This window comes from Staurois parvus, unplaced genomic scaffold (assembly GCF_062004578.1).
Source record: "Staurois parvus isolate SC_StPar_1 unplaced genomic scaffold, SC_StPar_1.0 ptg000397l, whole genome shotgun sequence".
Lineage (NCBI taxonomy): Eukaryota > Metazoa > Chordata > Amphibia > Anura > Ranidae > Staurois > Staurois parvus.
This window is the reverse complement of record NW_028318193.1, coordinates 3,959,133-3,980,051: the sequence shown is the minus strand read 5'-3', so window position 1 is coordinate 3,980,051 and position 20,919 is coordinate 3,959,133. Positions and strand designations below refer to the sequence as shown.

The following is a 20,919-nucleotide window of genomic DNA, read 5'->3' as shown; positions in this document are numbered from 1 at the left end:
ATATAGCTTACAGTATATCTACAAAACAAAAATACAGCACATTTTTGTTCAGATTCAAACTGAATTTTCTTCTGAAGGAGTTGGGTACAGTCCATGACATTGCAGCTGCTAAAATTGAGCATAAACCCTATAACCATATAGGCAATCACACATTTGTATGCAATAAGCATTACATTACTGGTTGAACTGTTGAACTATATTAATTTATACTATTCTGCAGAAAAAAAAATATAATTTATTTTTATCTATTTGTACTTTATGTCTCCCTAGGAGCACTGCTCAAGGAAGAGGAGTAAGGAACGTCGGAGGGGACCCAAAAAGAAGAGGATTGGGGCTGCTCTGTGCAAAATCACTGCACAGAGCAGGTAAGAATAGACGTTTGTTATTTTAGTTGAAAAAAAAAACAAGCTTTGTCATCATTTTAACCCATTTGCCATTCAAATATACAGTATATTTGTGCATAGACCTTTGTGTTCCCAGACCATAAAGCAATAAAGTAACTAGCAGACACTAAAAAAGAGGGAGAGGAGGGAGTGAGGAAAAGAAAAAAAAGAGAAGACAAAAAAAAGTAAAGAAAAAAAAAAAGGTGGGGGACCCCTTCCTCATGGACTTTCCATCTCTGTTCCCTATGTTCAAATATGGTGAAATGCTAGGTCCCAGGTACAGTCTCAAAATATCTGACGTACAGAAATTCTTTCAAGCCTCCCATTTGGTTATAAATTTAGGGTAATGCTGCTGTAAGCTCGCTGTCAGCTCCTCCATTGACATAATATAATTTAATTCAGACATCCATTCTTTATTACTAGGTATGACATTAGAATTCTAATTTCTGGGTAGAATAGTCCTCGCTGTGGTAAAAAATAAAGCATGTTAATCTCTTTTTGGCCATCTGTGGTGATCCTGGAAAGATAAAAAGAAAGGCCACTTCCTGTAGTTCAGGTAATCCATGGCCTGAAATATGTATCGTAAATTGAAATGTATCCTTCCAGAATAGTCTCAAATATGAAAACGACCAGCACAGATGTAGCATTGTCCCAAGTTCCTTGTCGCTAACAATAAGATGGATAATTTGGATAATTGTCCAGCAACCTATGTACATGAGGTCGCTCCCAGTGCTCAGTCCAACTGACTCATTCACAAAGTGAGTGTTTGTGAAACGGCAATCGCTGAGCCGATGTCATTGGCTATTGACCTGGAAAGTGTCCCATGCATAACCCAGTGCTTGAAAGCTCACTTCCAGGCTAGCCACATAGGGGTTTATTTACTAAACCTGGTTGACTCAGAATCTTGGACACCTGTGCATGGTAGCCAATCAGCTTCTAACCTCAGCATGTTCAGTTAAGCTTCAGCAATAAAACCAGGAAGCTGATTGGTTTTTATGCAGAAGTGGACAAGATTCTGAGTCAACCAGGTTTAGTAAATAAACCCTTATAATGTCCAATTCAGCAGGGTCTTGGCATGCCATTCCAAAAGGCTGGATGGGGACAGTCGTGCCCTATAGCTGCAATCAGAAAGACCACCTCCAGTAGCAGTGAGTTTAGATTTAAGATAAAATGTTGAAGAAAAAGATTATGCTAGCAAAAACATGTTAGTCTTTTACAAATCAGGCTGAAGAAAATACATTTACAGCTACTGGCAGTGGATTACCTAACTTCGCATGTGCCCCAAGGTGGTTTGTGTGAAGAAAATACCTGTACATCCTTCCTCCTAGGACAAAAGCAAACAACTGAGACATGCTGGTAGCAAGAGAGGTTATCCTGGACTAGCCTACTTTTTTTTGCCAAGGACCAATCCTTCTGTAAGTGACACTATAACCCGAAGTTGAAAGACTCCATATGAGAAAAAGAGAAAGAATGTTCTTGTTTTTCAATCAAGACCTCATTCACATTGGTATACCCAAGAGTACATCCATGTGAGGGCTATACTTTGCCTGCATGGCATACATGCAGTCTTGTCTGTGCTAACTGGGATGCAGCCGCTGCTCCCGATTTGACGTTCACATGGCTTCGGGTCCCTGAACACAGATAGTGTGTGTTCGGGGACCCACACCCATGCGAATGTCAAGGCATATAGAATATATGTACAGTATATTAGGATAGGATAGAATAAACATGGTTGCATCAGCAAATGCTAGCTTTGGATGTAAGGTCCTGCAGGTTGTACTGCGATTGTTACAAATGCATTTTTGCCCCCTTTTTGTTGGTGTCCCCTCATTTTGAGATCCCACTTCCTGTGTCTCCAATGAAGACATAAATTCTTGACCTTTGATATATTCTTTTTATGTGGCTGGACACAGTATGGAAAATGTTATACAAGATTGCAATTCCTTGTCCCTATTAAGTCGAGTGCAAGCAACCTAATTACTCCCCACAGCATGCAATAGATAGATTCAAGTGTCATCACTTGTGCAAGAAAGAAAAGCTATTTATAAAGTAGAGGACTTGATGGCTCTGCTTTTCGCTCACATTAGTAATAAAGGCAAAGCTGGGTTAAAATTCAAAGCAGAACAGAGAGAAACAAAGATAATATCATACTAAGCCTATCTCCACTTGTAGACTACACAAACAGTGAAAGGAACCTGCTCATCAGTCTTGGTAATTTAGGGAACTTACTACTGTTCCGTCTTTATGATTTCCTTCTGTGTGCCGGTTTTTCTTGTAGACTCTCGAATGCCATAGGGAGCTACACAAGGAAAGAAGAATTACAATTATTCTGCCAATACAACGTAAGAGGTTTATTTACAAAGCTCAGCTCGATCTTGATTTCTGTCAGACCCTACCGCTCCAATTTTCTCTTTTTCTCTTATTGGAATGCAGTTAAGGTCTTTGATTTTCTGTCAGCATGTGAAGTCAAGGTCATACTTCGGCCAGACATCAGCCCCCACCAGAGACAGGCTCCTTAAACAGTGAATAGCCCCAGCTGTTATACAGACTTATCCCTATTATATCTCCGACCAACGCCATTTAATATATGTGACTTCATCAGATAAAAACGTCATTCAAAAGATTGGCTCAGAACAGGTGTGCACAAGACTCATTTATAATGTTCTACAGTACATAGACCATCATCTGAATTGCTCAGTGAGAACATATGGTCAGGTGCTTAACTGTACCAACACCTTTTTGCTTCCTATAAAAATATTAGCCATTACTAAAGCATACAAAGCAGTCATTTTGGTGAGTATTGTTAATACCAATAGAAGGCCAACATTCTGGTCAAATTTAACTTTCCTGCTATCTAAGGTTTTGATATATCACTTAATTCTCATCTACACAGTTGTTTAGTCCATGTAAAAATATAATACAGTTAAGAGGCTCAGACAGACGGCGTCACAGTATGAAGGGAAACTTACATCAGAGAATTAATAATATAGCCTTAAGTTGCTAGAATTATTACTAAAATAATTTATTGTGTGAGATTTAGAAGACAAATACACCAGGTCTCTGTTTAGTTTCCTATAAAATTATTAAATTCTAAGAGACTTAAGGAATGGCTACCTATTTTTTTGTACTCTATTATGTAAACCTCAAACCTGTAAATAGAGCTCTTTAAGGAACTTGTTCAGTCACTGACTGGAACAAGTATCGAACATGTAAAAAAAAAAAAAGAGTCCAGACCAAAGTCTATTTTTTATTTTGGATAGTGTGTGGATAGTTTTTAACATTGTAAACTGCAGTAGAAGTCGGCACTTGAAATAAAGTCCAGCAAGAGCATTTTACTAAAGTCCCATTTCAATGATATATTGTAAAATTTTTATATCTATCTATCTATATATATATATATATATATATATATATATATATATATATATATATATATATATATATATATATATATATATATATATACATACATACATACACACACACACACACATATATACATACACACACATACATACACGCACACACATATAAACATACACACACACCGGCCACCTTATTAGAAAATCTTCCCCACACCACTACCCCACCACCAGCCTGAAACGTTGATACAAGGCAGGATGGATCCATGCTGTCATGTTGTTTATGCCAAATTCTGACTCTCCCATCTGAATGTCGCAGCTGTACCAGCCTGCCCATTCTCCTCTGAGCTCTGACATCAACAAGGCATTTTTGTCCACACAACTGCTGCTAACAAAATATTTTCTCTTTTTGATGATTGTGTGTGAAAATCCTAGATCAGCAGTTATTGAAATACTCAGACTAACCCGTCTGGCATCAACAACCATGCCACGTTCAAAGTTATTTAAATCCCCTTTCTTCCCCATTCTGATGCTCGGTTTGAACTTCAGCAAGTCGTCTTCACCATGTCTAGATGCCTAAATGCACTGAGTTGCTGCCATGTGATTGGCTGATTAGCAATTTGTGTTACCAAGCAATTAAACAGGTGTACCTACTAAAGTGGTTGGTGATATATATATATATACACACAGTCAGGTCCATAAATATTGGGACATCGACACAATTCTAACATTTTTGGCTCTATACACCACCACAATGGATTTGAAATGAAACAAACAAGATGTGCTTTAACTGCAGACTGTCAGCTTTAATTTGAGGGTATTTACATCCAAATCAGGTGAACGGTGTAGGAATTACAACAGTTTGCATATGTGCCTCCCACTTGTTAAGGGACCAAAAGTAATGGGACAATTGGCTTCTCAGCTGTTCCATGGCCAGGTGTGTGTTATTCCCTCATTATCCCAATTACAATGAGCAGATAAAGGTCCAGAGTTCATATCAAGTGTGCTATTTGCATTTGGAATCTGTTGCTGTCAACTCTCAAGATGAGATCCAAAGAGCTGTCACTATCAGTGAAGCAAGCCATCCTTGGGCTGAAAAAACAAAACAAACCCATCAAAGAGATAGCAAAAACATTAGGCGTGGCCAAAACAACTGTTTGGAACATTCCTAAAAAGAAGGAACGCACCGGTGAGCTCAGCAACACCAAAAGACCCGGAAGACCACCGAAAACAACTGTGGTGGATGACCGAAGAATTCTTTCCCTGGTGAAGAAAACACCCTTCACAACAGTTGGCCAGATCAAGAACACTCTCCAGGAGGTAGCTGTATGTTTGTCAAAGTCAACAGTCAAGAGAAGACTTCACCAGAGTGAATACAGAGGGTTCACCATAAGATGGAAACCATTGGTGAGCCTCAAAAACAGGAAGGCCAGATTAGAGTTTTCCAAACAACATCTAAAAAAGCCTTCACAGTTCTGGAACAACATCCTATGGACAGATGAGACCAAGATCAACTTGTACCAGAGTGATGGGAAGAGAAGAGTATGGAGAAGGAAAGGAACTGCTCATGATCCTAAGCATACCACCTCATCAGTGAAGCATGGTGGTGGTAGTGTCATGGCGTGGGCATGTATGGCTGCCAATGGAACTGGTTCTCTTGTATTTATTGATGATGTGACTGCTGACAAAAGCAGCAGGATGAATTCTGAAGTGTTTCGGGCAATATTATCTGCTCATATTCAGCCAAATGCTTCACAACTCATTGGACGCCGCTTCACAGTGCAGATGGACAATGACCCAAAGCATACTGCAAAAGCAACCAAAGAGTTTTTTTAAGGGAAAGAAGTGGAATGTTATGCAATGGCCAAGTCAATCACCTGACCTGAATCCGATTGAGCATGCATTTCACTTGCTGAAGACAAAACTGAAGGGAAAATGCCCCAAGAACAAGCAGGAACTGAAGACAGTTGCAGTAGAGGCCTGGCAGAGCATCACCAGGGATGAAACTCAGCGTCTGGTGATGTCTATGCATTCCAGACTTCAGGCTGCAATTGACTGCAAAGGATTTGCAACCAACTATTAAAAAGTGAAAGTTTGATTTATGATTATTATTCTGTCCCATTACTTTTGGTCCCTTAACAAGTGGGAGGCACATATGCAAACTGTTGTACTTCCTACACCGTTCACCTGATTTGGATGCAAATACCCTCAAATTAAAGCTGACAGTCTGCAGTTAGAGCACATCTTGGTAGTTTCATTTCAAATCCATTGTGGTGGTGTATAGAGCCAAAAATGTTAGAATTGTGTCGATGTCCCAATATTTATGGACCTGACTGTATATTTATACACACACACCAACCAAAGGTTGAGAAACAGTGTTGCAAATGGGAATACCTTAACCAGAGTCCTTCATAATGTATCATGATCCACACAATCAAACACTTTACTGTAGTCAATGCAGCAAAAGTATATGGTCTTTTGGTATTCTCTGGTCTTCTCTAATATCCCAATTTGGAAATGGATATAGGAAATAACTCACAGAGAGTACAATCATACTTCATATCACATCACCCAATGGTAATAAATGCCATGCTCTACCCAACCTTTGCCACTTTCTTTAAAAATCATCATAAAGTACCCATTCTATTTGCTCATGAATAAGAAATGTATTCTCAGATTTATCAGGTCTCCTTGTACCCAAAGGGGCATGGCAGCATGATGCAACAATGTGGAGGCTTTTGCACACATCATAAATGAGCATACTGACATTTGCAAGCATATTGCTTGAGACTTTAACCATTAGTTGCCCAGGAAAATCTGCCTTAGTCAGATAATCTTGTTCTGTTTATATAAAATATTTTGTGCATAAAACATTACTCTTGATCACTCTATTCTTTGTTTTTTTGTTTATGCTTAGTCAGACAACCGACACACTGATGGAGCAAGTGTGTACTGTGTTCTTACGGTAATCAGAATTAGGGTTCTGGGATCTACCCTCTGGAGGAGTCTGCGTGGTTGCAAGGGAGCAGCCAGAGGTGTGTGCATCTGCACAGTGCAGTCTGGGACAGGTCAATTAGAAGCCAAAGCCAGAGGGCCAAGATAGCAGGGAGCTGCAAGTAAAAGAGAGCTGACAGAGGTACAGTGTTTGTACACAAACACAGGGATAATGTATCAGATAGGAGGAACAAGGCACAAGGTCTGAGCAGTGGTGCTGCTAAAGAGAGCCAGGAGGCTGGCCGTTACTGTGTTTTGTGTTATTGGTGGAAACCCCTGTGAGGGCTACTGACTGCTGTGAACTTTTTCCATTGTGTTTATTAAATGTAAGCCAGAAAGTCCTTAAAATATATACAGTTGTGTTCAAAATAATAGCAGTGTGTTGAAAAAAAGCTCAAAATCCTTCTAATAGCTTTTATATCCATACACACAAATGCATTGGGAACACTACACATTCTATTCCAAATCAAAACATGAAGAAAAATATATCAAATTTGTTTTGTTCCTCTAAACAAATTGAAGAAAAGTGAATATTAGACTGTTCAAAAAAATAGCAGTGTTTGTATTCTTCTTTACAAACTCAAACATTCACTATATAAACTGAAAAATGTTTGAAGATTTTGCTTTCCTTTGAATCAATGAATATTTAGTTGTATAAGCACTGTTTCTGAGAACTGCTGTACATCTGTGTTGCATGGAGTCAACCAACTTCTGGCACCTGTAAACAGGTATTCCAGCCCAGGATGATTGGACTACATTCCACAGTTCTTCTCTATTTCTTGGTTTTGCCTCAGAAATTGCATTTTTGATGTCACCCCACAAGTTTTCTATTGAATTAAGATCCGGGGATTGGGCTGGCCACTCCATAACGTCAATCTTGTTGGTCTGGAACCAAGATGTTGCACATTTACTGGTGTGTTTGGGGTCGTTGTCTTGTTGGAACACCCATTTCAAGGGCATTTCCTCTTCAGCATAAGGCAGCATGACCTCTTCAAGTATTCTGATGTATTCAAACTGATCCATGATCCCTGGTATGCGATAAATAGGCCCAACACCGTAGCATGAGAAACATCCCCATATTATGATGCTTGCGCAACCATGCTTCACTGTCTTCACGGTGTACTGTGGCTTGAATTCAGTGTTTGGGGGTCGTCTGACAAACTGTCTCCGGCCACTAAACCCAAAAAGAACAATCTTACTTTCATCAGTCCACAAAATGTTGCGCCATTTCTCTTTAGGCCAGTCAATGTGCTCTTTGGCAAATTGTAGCCTCTTCAGCACGTCTTTTTTTTCAACAGTGGGACTTTACGGGGACTTCTTGCAGATAGCTTGGCTTCACATAGGCGTCTTCTAATTGTAACAGTACTCACAGGTAACCTTAGACCTTTTTAATCAAGGTACGCTGTTCTTCTGAACAATGTCTGGAACGACCCATTTTCCTCAGAATTTCAGAGAGAAATGCACTGTAACCAGCATGTACAACATTTGCTGCCTTCCTTCCTTAAATAAGGGCAATAATTGCCACCTGTTTTTCAAAGAATGAATGACCTCACCAATAGAACTCCACACTGCTATTATTTTGAACATGCCCCTTTCAATTAGTGATTCAATTACACAGAATCAGTAGCATGCATGTCATGACTGTTGGGTCTGTTGGATTTCTATTACTCTACTACACCTGCTAGTAAATTATTTGCCATGTAGAAATATAATTTCTACCAAAAACAGTGATTGATCAGGTTAGTGATGTCTGACTGCTATTATTTTGAACACAACTGTATCTGGCATGGACTGGACTCACTGCCAAGCACTACATTTGAGTTAAACATCAACAAATATATACACACACATATACACACACAAGTGTTGTGGATACTGTCCTGTCTGTCAGTTCGATAAAGGGGACCATCACACACCCAAAACATCAATGTTTTTTCTAAAACTGGACTTATTTTTCTATTCAGGCTTTATTTTATTTTGTGTGCTGGCTTTCCCTGCAATTTACAGTCTCTATTACTCATGCACCTGCCCTTATTTATTGCATAAGAAATATGCACTATATAGTATGAGGTCTTTCAGGTTTTGTTCAAATCAGTATTTTTTGAAAAGGAGGTATAGTACAAATAGGATCATCAGTCATAGCATTTAACACACAAGTTCTAATACAAGAATTATTATATATTAGTTGAGTGGACAGACATTGTCGTTAGCACTGATAAAAAAAAAAACCCAAACAATCTTCATCAACTCAGTGACCATAGTATTGAACCTTTTTACGTTTTATATCATTCTTTACAAATAATGAAAGGAATAAGGGGGGGAGGGGAAGAGGGGTTGAGCAGTATGTCGGGTTTGTATTACTATGTCCCCATTTGGAAGATTTATTTCCTGTCTGACAGGCATCACACAAAACAGGAAGTTCAGGGAAGTCTCCCCTATGGGGGTGTCAATAAAACCTATCTTCTGGGTACCTTTGTTAAAAATTTGTAGCGGTCTAAAACCCTTTCTATGTGACAGGTGTTAGACAAACCTGGATTATAGGAGAAGTATCTTCTCTTGGGATACATACAATTTTTACAAATTAATTTAAAAAAATTGGCTATATTTAGACACATGCAGCATTTAAAACTTGGCAAAGTTTCTTACCCACCCCCTCTGTCGAAAAGTAAAAAAACAACAAAGCTTTGGCCAAGTTGGGCATTACGTTTTGGGACACCTGATGTGCGTGCTTGCCTCATGAAAGTCAATGACTCTGAAAGACAACATTTTAGACTTCAACTCAACTAATGAGATTCATTCTGTGATTGTTATAAAGAAGATCAGAAAATGAAATGAAACAGACTATACAGTTCCTCTTCAAATCTCTTAGAAATGAAAATAAGGTTGCAGAGGTCTTCTTCCTTTGCCCTCCCTTTCTGAACAAGGTAATGCATGTCTCTCTTAATCCTTATGTTTTTTAGTTCGTATTTTACAGACTTACGGTCTGTGATGATGGCATCAAATAATGGTCCCTTTCTCCAGATGGGCTTGGATGCATCAGACACAAGAATGTCAACATAGTATTTCTCTAAGCCATACTGCCGTAGGTTGGCCTTTATGTTCTCATCGGGCCCACGCCACTTCTGATTCATCCTGGTTGCTTTACCTGGTGAAAACATTAATATTACCATACAGTTCAAGAAAAGGTATTAAAGAATTGTAAACACTTAATGAAAATGCCCGAGAGCAAAAACTGAATAAAAGACATAAACAACCTGTTTTCGAGGACCAGTTGTACCATATTAGCTATGTTCTGTTAATACCAGTATATTCTGAAACATGCAACCATGCTCTTCAAAGCCCTAATGCAATAAATGTTTCCAGCAAGCTTTCCTATAGCTCTGGTAATAATTACTGTGTATGGTTCATGACAAACACTCAAGACTGAAAATTGCACAAAGATTTTTTTCCATACATTAAACAAACAGAAAAAGTGATTATTTAACTGTTGGCTTCATCAGGAATCATGAACCCAACAGCTCGAATCAGCATCATATTTAGAAGCCGTGAACAGAAAAGAAGCACCAATATGTCAGCAGTGGTTAAAGTTGGTAATTTGCTCAATTACAAAACTCTGTGCGAAGACTATAGTTCACATTCTGCAGCACGCAAATACTACTGGTAAACCTGTAAGAATCATGTCCTGGATTATATACCTACTAAAAGAGCGGTCATCTTTGATTAAGAACAGACTGCCAGGTTGGGTGGAGATCTGAGCAAATACGGTGCTGTGAAAAAGTATTTGCCCCCTTCCTGGATTTTTTTTTTTCTGCATATTTGTCACACGAAAATGATTTAGAATATCAAACAAATTTTATTACACAAAGATAACCTGACTAAATAGAAAATGCAGGTTTTAAATTATGATATAATTTATTAAAGCGAAGCTCCACTCTCCACTGACACATTTGGCACTTTTTTGGGGGGTGCGGGTACCTGGTTTTGACAGGAAATCGCTCCCACTTCTTGCTCAGTTTACCATTGACCAAAAGTTCGACCCTCTCCTTCCCCACCCACAGTTCTCTTCGGCTCTCTTGTACAAGCAATCGGAGCGGCTACTAGCCGGAGCGTCTGCAAGCTCTCCTTTATTGTACACTGGAAGTGATGACCTGGCATCACTTACGGCTTACTCGGAAACTTTCGGCACCACTTTTAAAAATCTGAAAGCATTCAAAAACACTGATCTAGGCATTTTGAATGCTGTCAAGTGCAGAGGAGAGATCTGGGGTCTTATAGACCCAAGATAACGCCATAAAAATACCTGTCACTTGTCTACTGCTGTCACAGATGTTTACATTCCTTGTGACAGTGATAAAAAAAAAATTAAAGTGACAGTGTAAAAATTAATATTTGGAAAAAAAAAAAAAATTAAATTGCCCCCAACCCCCCCCCCATCCTCATGCTTGCACGCAAAAGCGAATACACTCGTTGGTGCACGCATGCAAACAACAATTGTCTTACACATGTGAGGTATCACCACGATCATCAGATCATGGTCAGTAATTCTAGCACTAGAACTCCTCTGTAAATTTAAAGTGGTAACTCGTAAAGGCTTGTAAAGTGTCACCTATGAATAGTAAAATCTACGCTGTTTGTTGCCATTGCACTGGCATTCGCAATTTTAAAGCGTGACATGTTTGGTACCTATTTACTCGGAGTAACATCATCTTTTATATGCTACAAAAAATTTAGTTATGTATTGTGTTTTTTTGCAATAAAATAAAAAAAAGTGTATATTTCCCCCAAAAAAATGTGTTTGAAAAACCATTGTGCAAATACCGTGCGACAAAAAAAATGCAAAAAACACCAATTTATTCTCTAGGGCCTCTGCTGTTAGGAAAACTTGGAACAGTGGTGAACCTTCTCAAGCGTGGCCAGCCTACCAAAATTACTCCAAGAGCACAATGATGACTTATCCAGGAGGTCATAAAAGAACCCAGAACATTATGTAAAGAACTGCAGGCCTCACTTGCCTCAGTTAAGTTCCGTCACGATTCAACAATGCCATCCATAGGAGAGTTCCAAGGAAAAAGCCACTGCTGACCAAAAAGAACACAGACTTGTCTGAGATTTTCAATAAAACATCTTGGTTATCCAAGACTTTTGGGCAAATATTTTGTGGACTGATGAGACAAAAGTTGAACTTTTTGGAAGGTGTGATTCCGGTTATACCTGGTGTAAAACCAATACAGCATTTCATAAAAAAAATCTTACCAACAGTCAAACATGGTGGTGGTAGTGTGATGGTCTGGGGATGCTTTGCAGCTTCGGGACCTGGAAAACTTGCCATAATTTCTGTAACCATGAATTCTGCACTCTACCAGAGAATCCCGAAGGAGAATGTCTGGCCATCAGCTCGTGACTTTTAAGCTTAAGCACACCTGGGTTATGCAGCAGGGGGTTTATGTGGCAATTACTTGTTCACATAGGGCTAAGTGGGTTTGGACAGCTTTTTTCCATTAAAAAAATGAAATCATTATTTAAAAACTGCATTTTGTTTTTACTTGGGTTATCTTTGTGTAATATTAAATTTTGTTTGGTGATCTGAATCATTTACATGGCTTTGAAAAAGTTATTCATAATTTTTCACATTTTGTCATGTTACAACCAAAAACATAAATGTGTTTTATTGGGATTTTATGTGACAGACCAACACAAAGTGGCACATAATTGTGAAATGGAAGGAAAATGATAAATGGTTTTCAAATTTTTTTACAAATAAATATGTGAAAAGTGTAGCGTGCATTTATATTCAGCCCTCCAAGTCAATACTTTGTAGAACCACCTTTCGCTGCAATTACAGCTACAAGTCTTTTTGGGTATGTCTCTACCAGCTTTGCACATCCAGAGAGTAAATTTTTTATTCTCGATTGGATTAAGATCTGGACTTTGACGGGGCCATTCTAACACATGAATATACTTTGATCTAAACTATTCCTTTGAAGCTCTGGCTGTATGTTTAGGGTCGTGGTCCTGCTGGAAGGTGAACTTCCGCCCCAGTCTCAAGTTGTTTGCAGACTCTAACAGGATTTCTTCTAAGATTGCCCTGTATTTGGCTCCATCCATCTTCCAATCAATTCTGACCAGCTTCCCTGTCCCTGCTGAAGAAAAGCATCCCCACAACTTGATGCTGCCACCACCATGTTGCACAGTGGGGATGGTGTGTTTAGGGTGATGTGCAGGATTAGTTTTCTGCCACACATAACGAAAGTTCAATTTTGTTCTCATCTGACCAGAGCACCTTCTTCCACGTTTGCTGTGTCCCCCACATGGATTCTCGCAAATTGCAAATGGGACTTCTTATGGCTTTCTTTCAACAATGGCTTTCTTCTTGCCACTCTTCCATAAAGGCCAGATTTGAGGAGTGTATGACTAATAGTTGTCCTGTGGACAGATTATCCCACCTGAGCTGTAGGTCTGTGCAGCTCCTCCAGAGTTACTATGGGCCTCTTGGCTGCTTCTCTGATTAATGCTCTCCTTGCCCGGCCTGTCAGTTTAGGTGGACGGCCATGTCTTGGTAGGTTTGCAGTTGTGCCATACTCTTTCCATTTTCAGATGATAGATTGAATAGTGCTCTGTCAGATGTTCAAATCTTGGGATTTTTTTTATAACCTATTCCTGCTTTAAACCTCTCCACAACTTTATACCTGACCTGTCTGGTGTGTTCCTTGGTCTTCATGATGCTGTTTGTTCACTCATGTTCTATAACAAACCTCTGAGGGCTTCACAGAACAGCTGTATTTGTACGGAGTTTACATTATGCACAGGTGGACTCTATTAACCACTTTCCGTCCGGCCCATGTATATAAACGGCTGGACGGGAGCAGTGCAGGGGCGGGTGGCCGTTTATAAACGGCCCCCCTGCTCCCTGCTTGTGCGCGCTCCCTGGGACTCCCCTACTCCCTCCCACCGCTATCCGGTGCCCACTGTGTCCTCCGGACACAGTGGAACACCGATCATTGTACAGGACCTCTGTGTGAGGTCCCGATCATGTGATCACTGATTGGCCAATTAGTGATCACATGAAGAGTAGTAAGCAAGATGTCACTTCTAACATCATTGCTTACTACGTGTGAAATCTGTGAAAGATCACAGAGGTCACATGGTACAAGGCTATTCACAACAGCCTTGTACCATGTGACAAGCTGTGACCAACCACAGCTCACACAGTATTTCTCAGTGGTTGCAAAAATGCAGCCAGAGAGAAGGAGAAATGATTGCCTTTACAGCCTTCATGGGTATAAAGCAATCAGTGAAAAAAAAAAAAAAAAAATTCTTCATAACCCCCCCCCCCCCCCACAAGTAGTACAGTGTCACTATGCTGACACTGTACTGCTAGGGTGACAGTATGTAAAAAAAAAACAAAAAAAAACATAATATAAGAATATACAAAAATAAAATAAAAATGTAAAAAAAAAAAAAAATTATAAATTTTTGGTTATAAATTAATTTGGGTTATTTGTTTTTTACTAACTGAATACATTTTGGCCAAGATTTATGAAGAAAGAATGTCTATTTGCTAATTTTTTTTTCAAAATTATTTTAATTTTTCATTTATATAGCAAAAAAAATAAAAATCCCAGTGGTGAATAAATACCACCAAAATAAAGTTTTATCGGTCTCAAAAAAATGCTAAAAAATTCATATGGGTACAGTGTTGCATGACCGCGCAATTGTCATTCAAAGTGTGATAGCGCTGAAAGCTGAAAATTGGCCTGGACAGGAAGGGGGTGAAAATGTCCGGACTTGAAGTGGTTAACCACTTGCCTACCAGGCACTTATACCCCCTTCCTTACCAGGCCAATTTTCAGCTTTCAGCGCTGCCGCACTTTGATTGACAATTGCGCGGTCATGCAACATTGTACCCATATGAAATTTTGATCATTTTTTTCTCACAAATAGAGCTTTCTTTTGGTGGTATTTAATTGCCACTGGGCGCTTTACTTTTTGCGCTATAAATAAAAAAAGTGCAAAAAATTTGAAAAAAAAAATTTTTTCTTTGTTTCTATTATAAAATTTTTCAAACAGGTATTTTTTCTCCTTCACTGATGTGCGTTGATGAGGCAGCACTGATGAGCACTGATAGGCGGCACTGATGGGCACTGATAGGCAGCACTAATGAGGTGGCACGGATAGGCGGCACTGATAGACAGCACTAATGAGGTGTCACGGATAGGCGGCACTAATATGCAGCACCGATAGGTGACACTGATGATGGGTACTGATAGACGGCACTGACTGGCATCACTGCTGGGCACTGACTGGCACAACCCCTGGGCACTGACTGGTGGCACTGACTGGCAGCACTGCTGGGCTGCACTGGTGGGTGGGCACAGGTGGGTGGCACTGGTGGGCACAGGTGGGTGGTCACAGGTGGGTGGCACTTCTGGGCACAGGTAGGTGGCACTTCTGGGCACAGGTGTGTGACACTGCAGAGTGGCACAGGTGGGTGCACTGCTGGGCACAGGTGGGTGATCTGCTGGGCACAGGTGGGCGGAGCTAGTGGGCGCACTGCTGGGCACAGGTGGGCGGAACTTGCGGGTGGCACTGCTGGGCACCGATCATCAGGGCACTGATCATCAGTGTCCTGATGATCGGTGCCGATTCCCCGCTGTGACAACTGCCGGTTCTCGGCAGTACTTTCCTCACGATCTGACAGCGTGAGGAAAGTGCAGCCGAGAACCGGCACTTGCATTTCCCTGTGATCAGTGTGTCATTGGACACAGCTGATCACGTGGTAAAAGGCCGCTGGGATCGGCCTTTTACCACATCACGTGATCAGCTGTGTCCGTAGGACACAGCGATCACGGAGATCGCCGGGTGCGTGCCCCCTGGGGTGCGCAGGAGAGCGCGTTCTGGGGGGACGTCATATGACGTCCACCCAGAACTGGCCGGCCGCAGTGAAGCCGTCATTCGGCTATCTGCGGTCGGCAATTAGTTAATAAGGTGACTTCTGAAGTACATGCCACACTTTTCAGATATTTGTTTGTAAAACATTTTGAAAACCATTTAGCATTTTCCTTCCACTTCACAATTATGTGCCACTTTGTGTTGGTCTATGACATAAAATCCCAATAAAATACATTAAGGTTTTTGGTTGTAACATGACAAAATGTGGAAAATCTCAACGGGTATGAATACTTTTTCAAGGCACTGTGTTAAAATATACAAAAAAAATTAAAATAAAAATCAGGAAGGGGTCAAACACTTTTTTCACAGCACTGTATACCTGCAAATAAATCACAGCAACTAGGATTCATGAACTGTGAGATTGAACCATTTGCCATATAAATGCGCCTTCCTCACTTACACCTCCTCCCTCCATGCCGCCAAACAAGCCTACTTCGTAACCCTCAACAACACCCTCTCCACCTGTCCTCGCCGGCTCTTCTCCACTTTCAACTCCCTACTCTCTCCCCCCACACCTCCACCCAGTACCTCACTCACCGCCCATGAGCTTGCCAGTCACTTCCAAAACAAGATCGACGCAATCAATAAGGACATCGCCAATGCTCAATCTACCTCCCCACCTAGCCTCCCTCCCACTATAACCCCTTCAACTCTCCCCTCCTCTTACCTTGCCACTGCCCTGCCCCCCAGCACACCTAACATCCCGCACACTATAACCTCCCCAACACTCCACTCCTTCAGCCTTGCTACCACTGAGGAGGTCACTAAGGTCTTCTCAGAAGCCCGCCTCACCACTTGCCCCCTTGACCCTGTCCCCACACAACTCCTCCGGTCACCCTCCTCCTCCATCCTATGCTCCCTCACCCACATCTTCAATCTCTCCCTCTCTACTGGCGCATTCCCCTCCCCCCTAAAGCACGCGCACATCACCCCCATACTCAAAAAACCCTCCCTGGACCCCACCGACCTGAACAACCTTAGACCCATCTCCCTGCTGCCATTTACATCCAAGCTCCTTGAGCGCTTAGTCTACAATCGCCTAAGCTCCCACACCTCACTGAGAACAACCTCCTCGACCCACTACAATCTGGCTTCCGTCCCCTACACTTCACTGAAACCGCCCTACTCAAAATCACTAATGACCTGCTAACCGCCAAAGCTAATGGCCACTACTCAGTCCTCCTACTCCTCGACCTCTCCGCGGCCTTCGACACAGTTGACCACCCCCTCCTCCTTAATAAACTACACTCCCTTGACATCAGGGACTCCGCTCTCTCCTGGCTCTCCTCCTATCTATCCCAACGCTCCTTCAGCGTTACCTATAATGCTACCACCTCCCCCTCTCTCCCCCTCTCTGTTGGGGTCCCACAAGGCTCTGTCCTTGGGCCCCTTTTCTTCTCCATCTACACTTCCTACCTCGGCAAACTGATACACTCCCACGGCTTCAACTATCACCTCTACGCCGATGACACGCAAATTTACTTCTCCACCCCTCACCTCACCCCTTCAGTCTCCGCCCGTATCACCGACCTACTGAACGACAGACTGGATGTCGCTCCATTTCCTCAAATTGAACCTTTCCCCATCCTCTCCATCACGACCAACAATGCCACCATCAGTCCCACCCCACAAGCCCAAGTCCTAGGTGTCATTCTAGACTCAAACCTGTCCTTCCAACCCCATGTCCAATCACTGGCAAACTCATGCAGACTCCACCTCCGCAACATCTCCAAAATACGTACGTTCCTAACCCCAGACACTACTAAACTACTCGTTCACTCCCTTATTATCTCACGTCTGGACTACTGCAACTTCCTCCTCACCGGCCTACCACAACACAGGCTATCCCCGCTTCAGTCTATCCTGAACTCAGCGGCCAGACTCATCCACCTTACCAACCGCTCCGCTTCTGCCACCCCCCTCTGTCATTCCCTCCACTGGCGTCCGATTGCCCAACGCATTAAATTTAAACTACTAACATTGACATACAAAGCCATTCACAACGCTGCCCCAAACTACCTCACCAACCTGATACCCAAATCCCACCCAACCCGTACTCTTCGCTCCTCACAAGACCTCCTACTCTCTAGTTCCCTGGTCTCCTCCTCCCACGCCTGACTGCAGGACTTCTCCAGGACTTACCCCATCCTCTGGAACTCACTACCCCAATCCATCAGACTGTCACCTACTCTCCTCACCTTTAGGCGCACCCTGAAAACCATCTCTTCAGGGAAGCCTACCCCACTCTCACCTAACAGCCGATCTCTTCCACTCCTCCTACCACTCCATCTCCCACAGCCACTTCCTCCTGGACCACTATCCCCTCCCTCCTAGATTGTAAGCTCGAAAGAGCAGGGCCCTTGAACCCCTCGTGTATTGTTTTGTTACTGTATTGTCTCATGTACTGTCCCCCACTATAATGTACAGCGCTGAGCAAAACTTCTGGCGCTATATAAATACTGTATAATAATAATAATAATAATAATAATAAATAGTCTAGAGAATCAGAGTAAGGCATATGGCCTATAAGATCTCATCTCACGATAGCTACAGATATAAGAAAAAAAAAATCAAGATTTTGATGGAATCATTTTGCAAGGATCCGTATTTATTTATTATCACAGGGTAAATGAGGAGCAAAAGTACATACTGGCATAACTGGTCACATGACATATACATAGCATAAAGCAACTCAGCTCTAATTGTCAGGAAAGCAACTGCTTATACCACAAATAGGTAGTATATAGTGTGATTTTAATACAGGCAAAATGACATTAAGCACAATGCAACTCCAGTGGGGCTAACTGTTCCCTGATAGCTGGGTGCTGCCCTGTATAAAATCTCTTCCCACTCCAACCCTGGGTATCAAAAATGGAGGGGTTAAAGGGAAAGTGAAAAAGTATGGGGATAGGGAAAGAAAACACACTACTGATATACTGTATATTAAAATCATGGACATTCAACTGCTAACTGCCATGTCTGCAGAACATACAATAGGAAATACCAATAAAAACAAATATAATTCCCCATCAAACATTCAGGTCTCTAGAAGTTTCTGTTATGAATTGTATCAATCCTGCCCAAATAGCATAGAAGGAATCCTTCTCCATGATCCCATTTACTACTCTAAACCATTCTTTCAAGGATGGTACCTAAGGCAGTTTTCTATCTGCAGGGTATGGAGTCCTTGGCATTGAGAAGGTAAGTAAAATAGTTTTATATTTCCTAATGAGGATTAAATCAAAAAGCATGGCTAAACGTTATGACCCCAGTATTTTTAACCAGAATTTCCTGACATATTAGGATCCCCACCAGAGGTGAGGAAAGTGCCCTCTGCAGTACACACCCCAGTGTATTCAGATTTATGAAAGCCCACCTGCCAAGTACTCTGCACCATCTAGATTTAGGTCCCTCTCCCATTCCCTCAGTAAATAGGGGCAATTTTTGGACTCCAGGCTCAGTAAAGTTTAATATGTATACAAAGTACTAGTGGAGTATTGGGTTTTACAGTAAACAGAGACGCTCAAACTAGGTTACTGATTCTAGGTCCCCACAGGGTCTCAGAGTGTGAAAAAAAGTGTTTAGATTGGGCATGTCTCCATGTGCCTACTGGAAATCACCCGCTCTCCTCCCTGAGAAAGGCCAGAGGTTTCAATTTACCATTCACTACAGTGCTGCCCCATTTAAAGTCTTTTCCCACTCCAATCCTGGGTAGGGTTATAACAGAAAGGTGGAAAGCAGGGGAATAGGGAAAGAAAACCCATAATTAATGTACATTAAAATCATGAACATCCAACTGGCGACTGCCATGTCTGCAGAACATGCACTAGGAACTTACCATATCTAAAGAGTTCTTCGGACCCCATTTCCCAAAGAACCTCATAAGTATATAGTAGCTTAGGAGCTGAAGCACCAGACTTGACAATAAGACTTCACCAAACCTTTCCAGAGGCTCCTAATCATATCTGTTCAACAGTTAAAAAGGAACTGAAATCTGGACATTGCATTAAAAAAAAAGCAGGCAAATAATTATTAGTGTTGCCTGCGGTCTCACTGCAACTGAATATTCCCCCATTACTGACTTACCCTCCCTTGTTCTTCACTGTTTCTCTGTGTGCGGCAGCTATCTTGGTAGAGGCAGGGCTTTGCTTCCTCATGTAAGAGCCACCAGAAAGGAGAACAGTGAACAGCACACTAATGACATCAACAAATCTCACCCCAAATCTCCTTATACTAGCACAAGTATACTGTTATTTTTCAGGAGCAACTCTAGATAAAAATGTAAATGTTTCAGGCTACTGCTTAGATACAATTAACATTTCGAAAGTACTCTTCATTTGAATTTAGGTCCACTTTAAAGTGACTGTCATCACACAAAGCACTCTACAAAAGATGAATAATAATAATTACTGGTCCAATTAGCAGTGCCCCCTATCATCACTCTACAGCAGCAGAATTTTCAGCATCTGACACACTCATGGGCATCACATGCCCTTGTCAACACTATACACATGATACAGGAGTTACCACCCACTGGACTGATATTATTAATCTTTAGCAGGGTGTTTTTTTTTCTTTAATGTATTTCCTGTGTCACTTTAAGGTATATCTTGGCCTATCCCCATATACAAATGGTTACATTTCATGTATATTTTGAATCGCCTTTACATTACATCCTTCAGAAATAATGTGATGTAATCAGAACTCTGACTTCCCAAATATAAGATATTTATTTTCTATAAATTTAAGCCTTTTCTTGATTAGTTAGGCCCCTTTCAGATGGGCGTTCCAATCATGTCTGCCTGTCAGTTTTTCAGGCGGACCTGATCAGAAGGTTCAATCATCGCTAGGGACCTGTTAAAAAAAACAGGAGAGGACTCTTTTCTCTTCCATTTAGATGGAGCGGATTGGAGGTAGACCTGTGTAAACAGAAAGCAGAGTCAGTTTATTCCTGGCTGCCCATAGAGCAGAGTGGGCTCTACCCATGTCTTCTCTACAGATACTGAACAGACATGGATTTGTCATCCCTCTACTCTGCTTCAATCAGCAGGGGATCAGCTCACAGATACCCTGCCGATTGCAACAGAATTACTACATGTAAAAGGGGCCTTATTCAAAAATCATAATCAGTTGGAATAATCCAACTTCTTTTAAAGTGATGCTAAAAGGTTTGTTTTTTTTTTTTTGTAAAATAACAAACATGGTATACTTACCTGCTCTGTGTAGTGGTT

At 41.3% G+C, this 20,919-nt stretch overlaps 1 protein-coding gene across 1 annotated transcript in view; it reads right to left on the bottom strand.

The window, feature by feature from the left end:
* The window catches only part of TRMT11 (tRNA methyltransferase 11), a 92,327-nt gene that overhangs the window by 31,338 nt on the left and 40,070 nt on the right, over positions 1-20,919 (bottom strand). Inside the window, exons 9-10 of the mRNA XM_089686448.1 lie at positions 9,720-9,884; positions 2,613-2,682 (exon numbers count right to left, since the gene is read on the bottom strand). Of these exons, the coding sequence (XP_089542574.1) occupies positions 2,613-2,682; positions 9,720-9,884 (235 nt within the window). The remainder of the gene's footprint in view (positions 1-2,612; positions 2,683-9,719; positions 9,885-20,919) is intronic.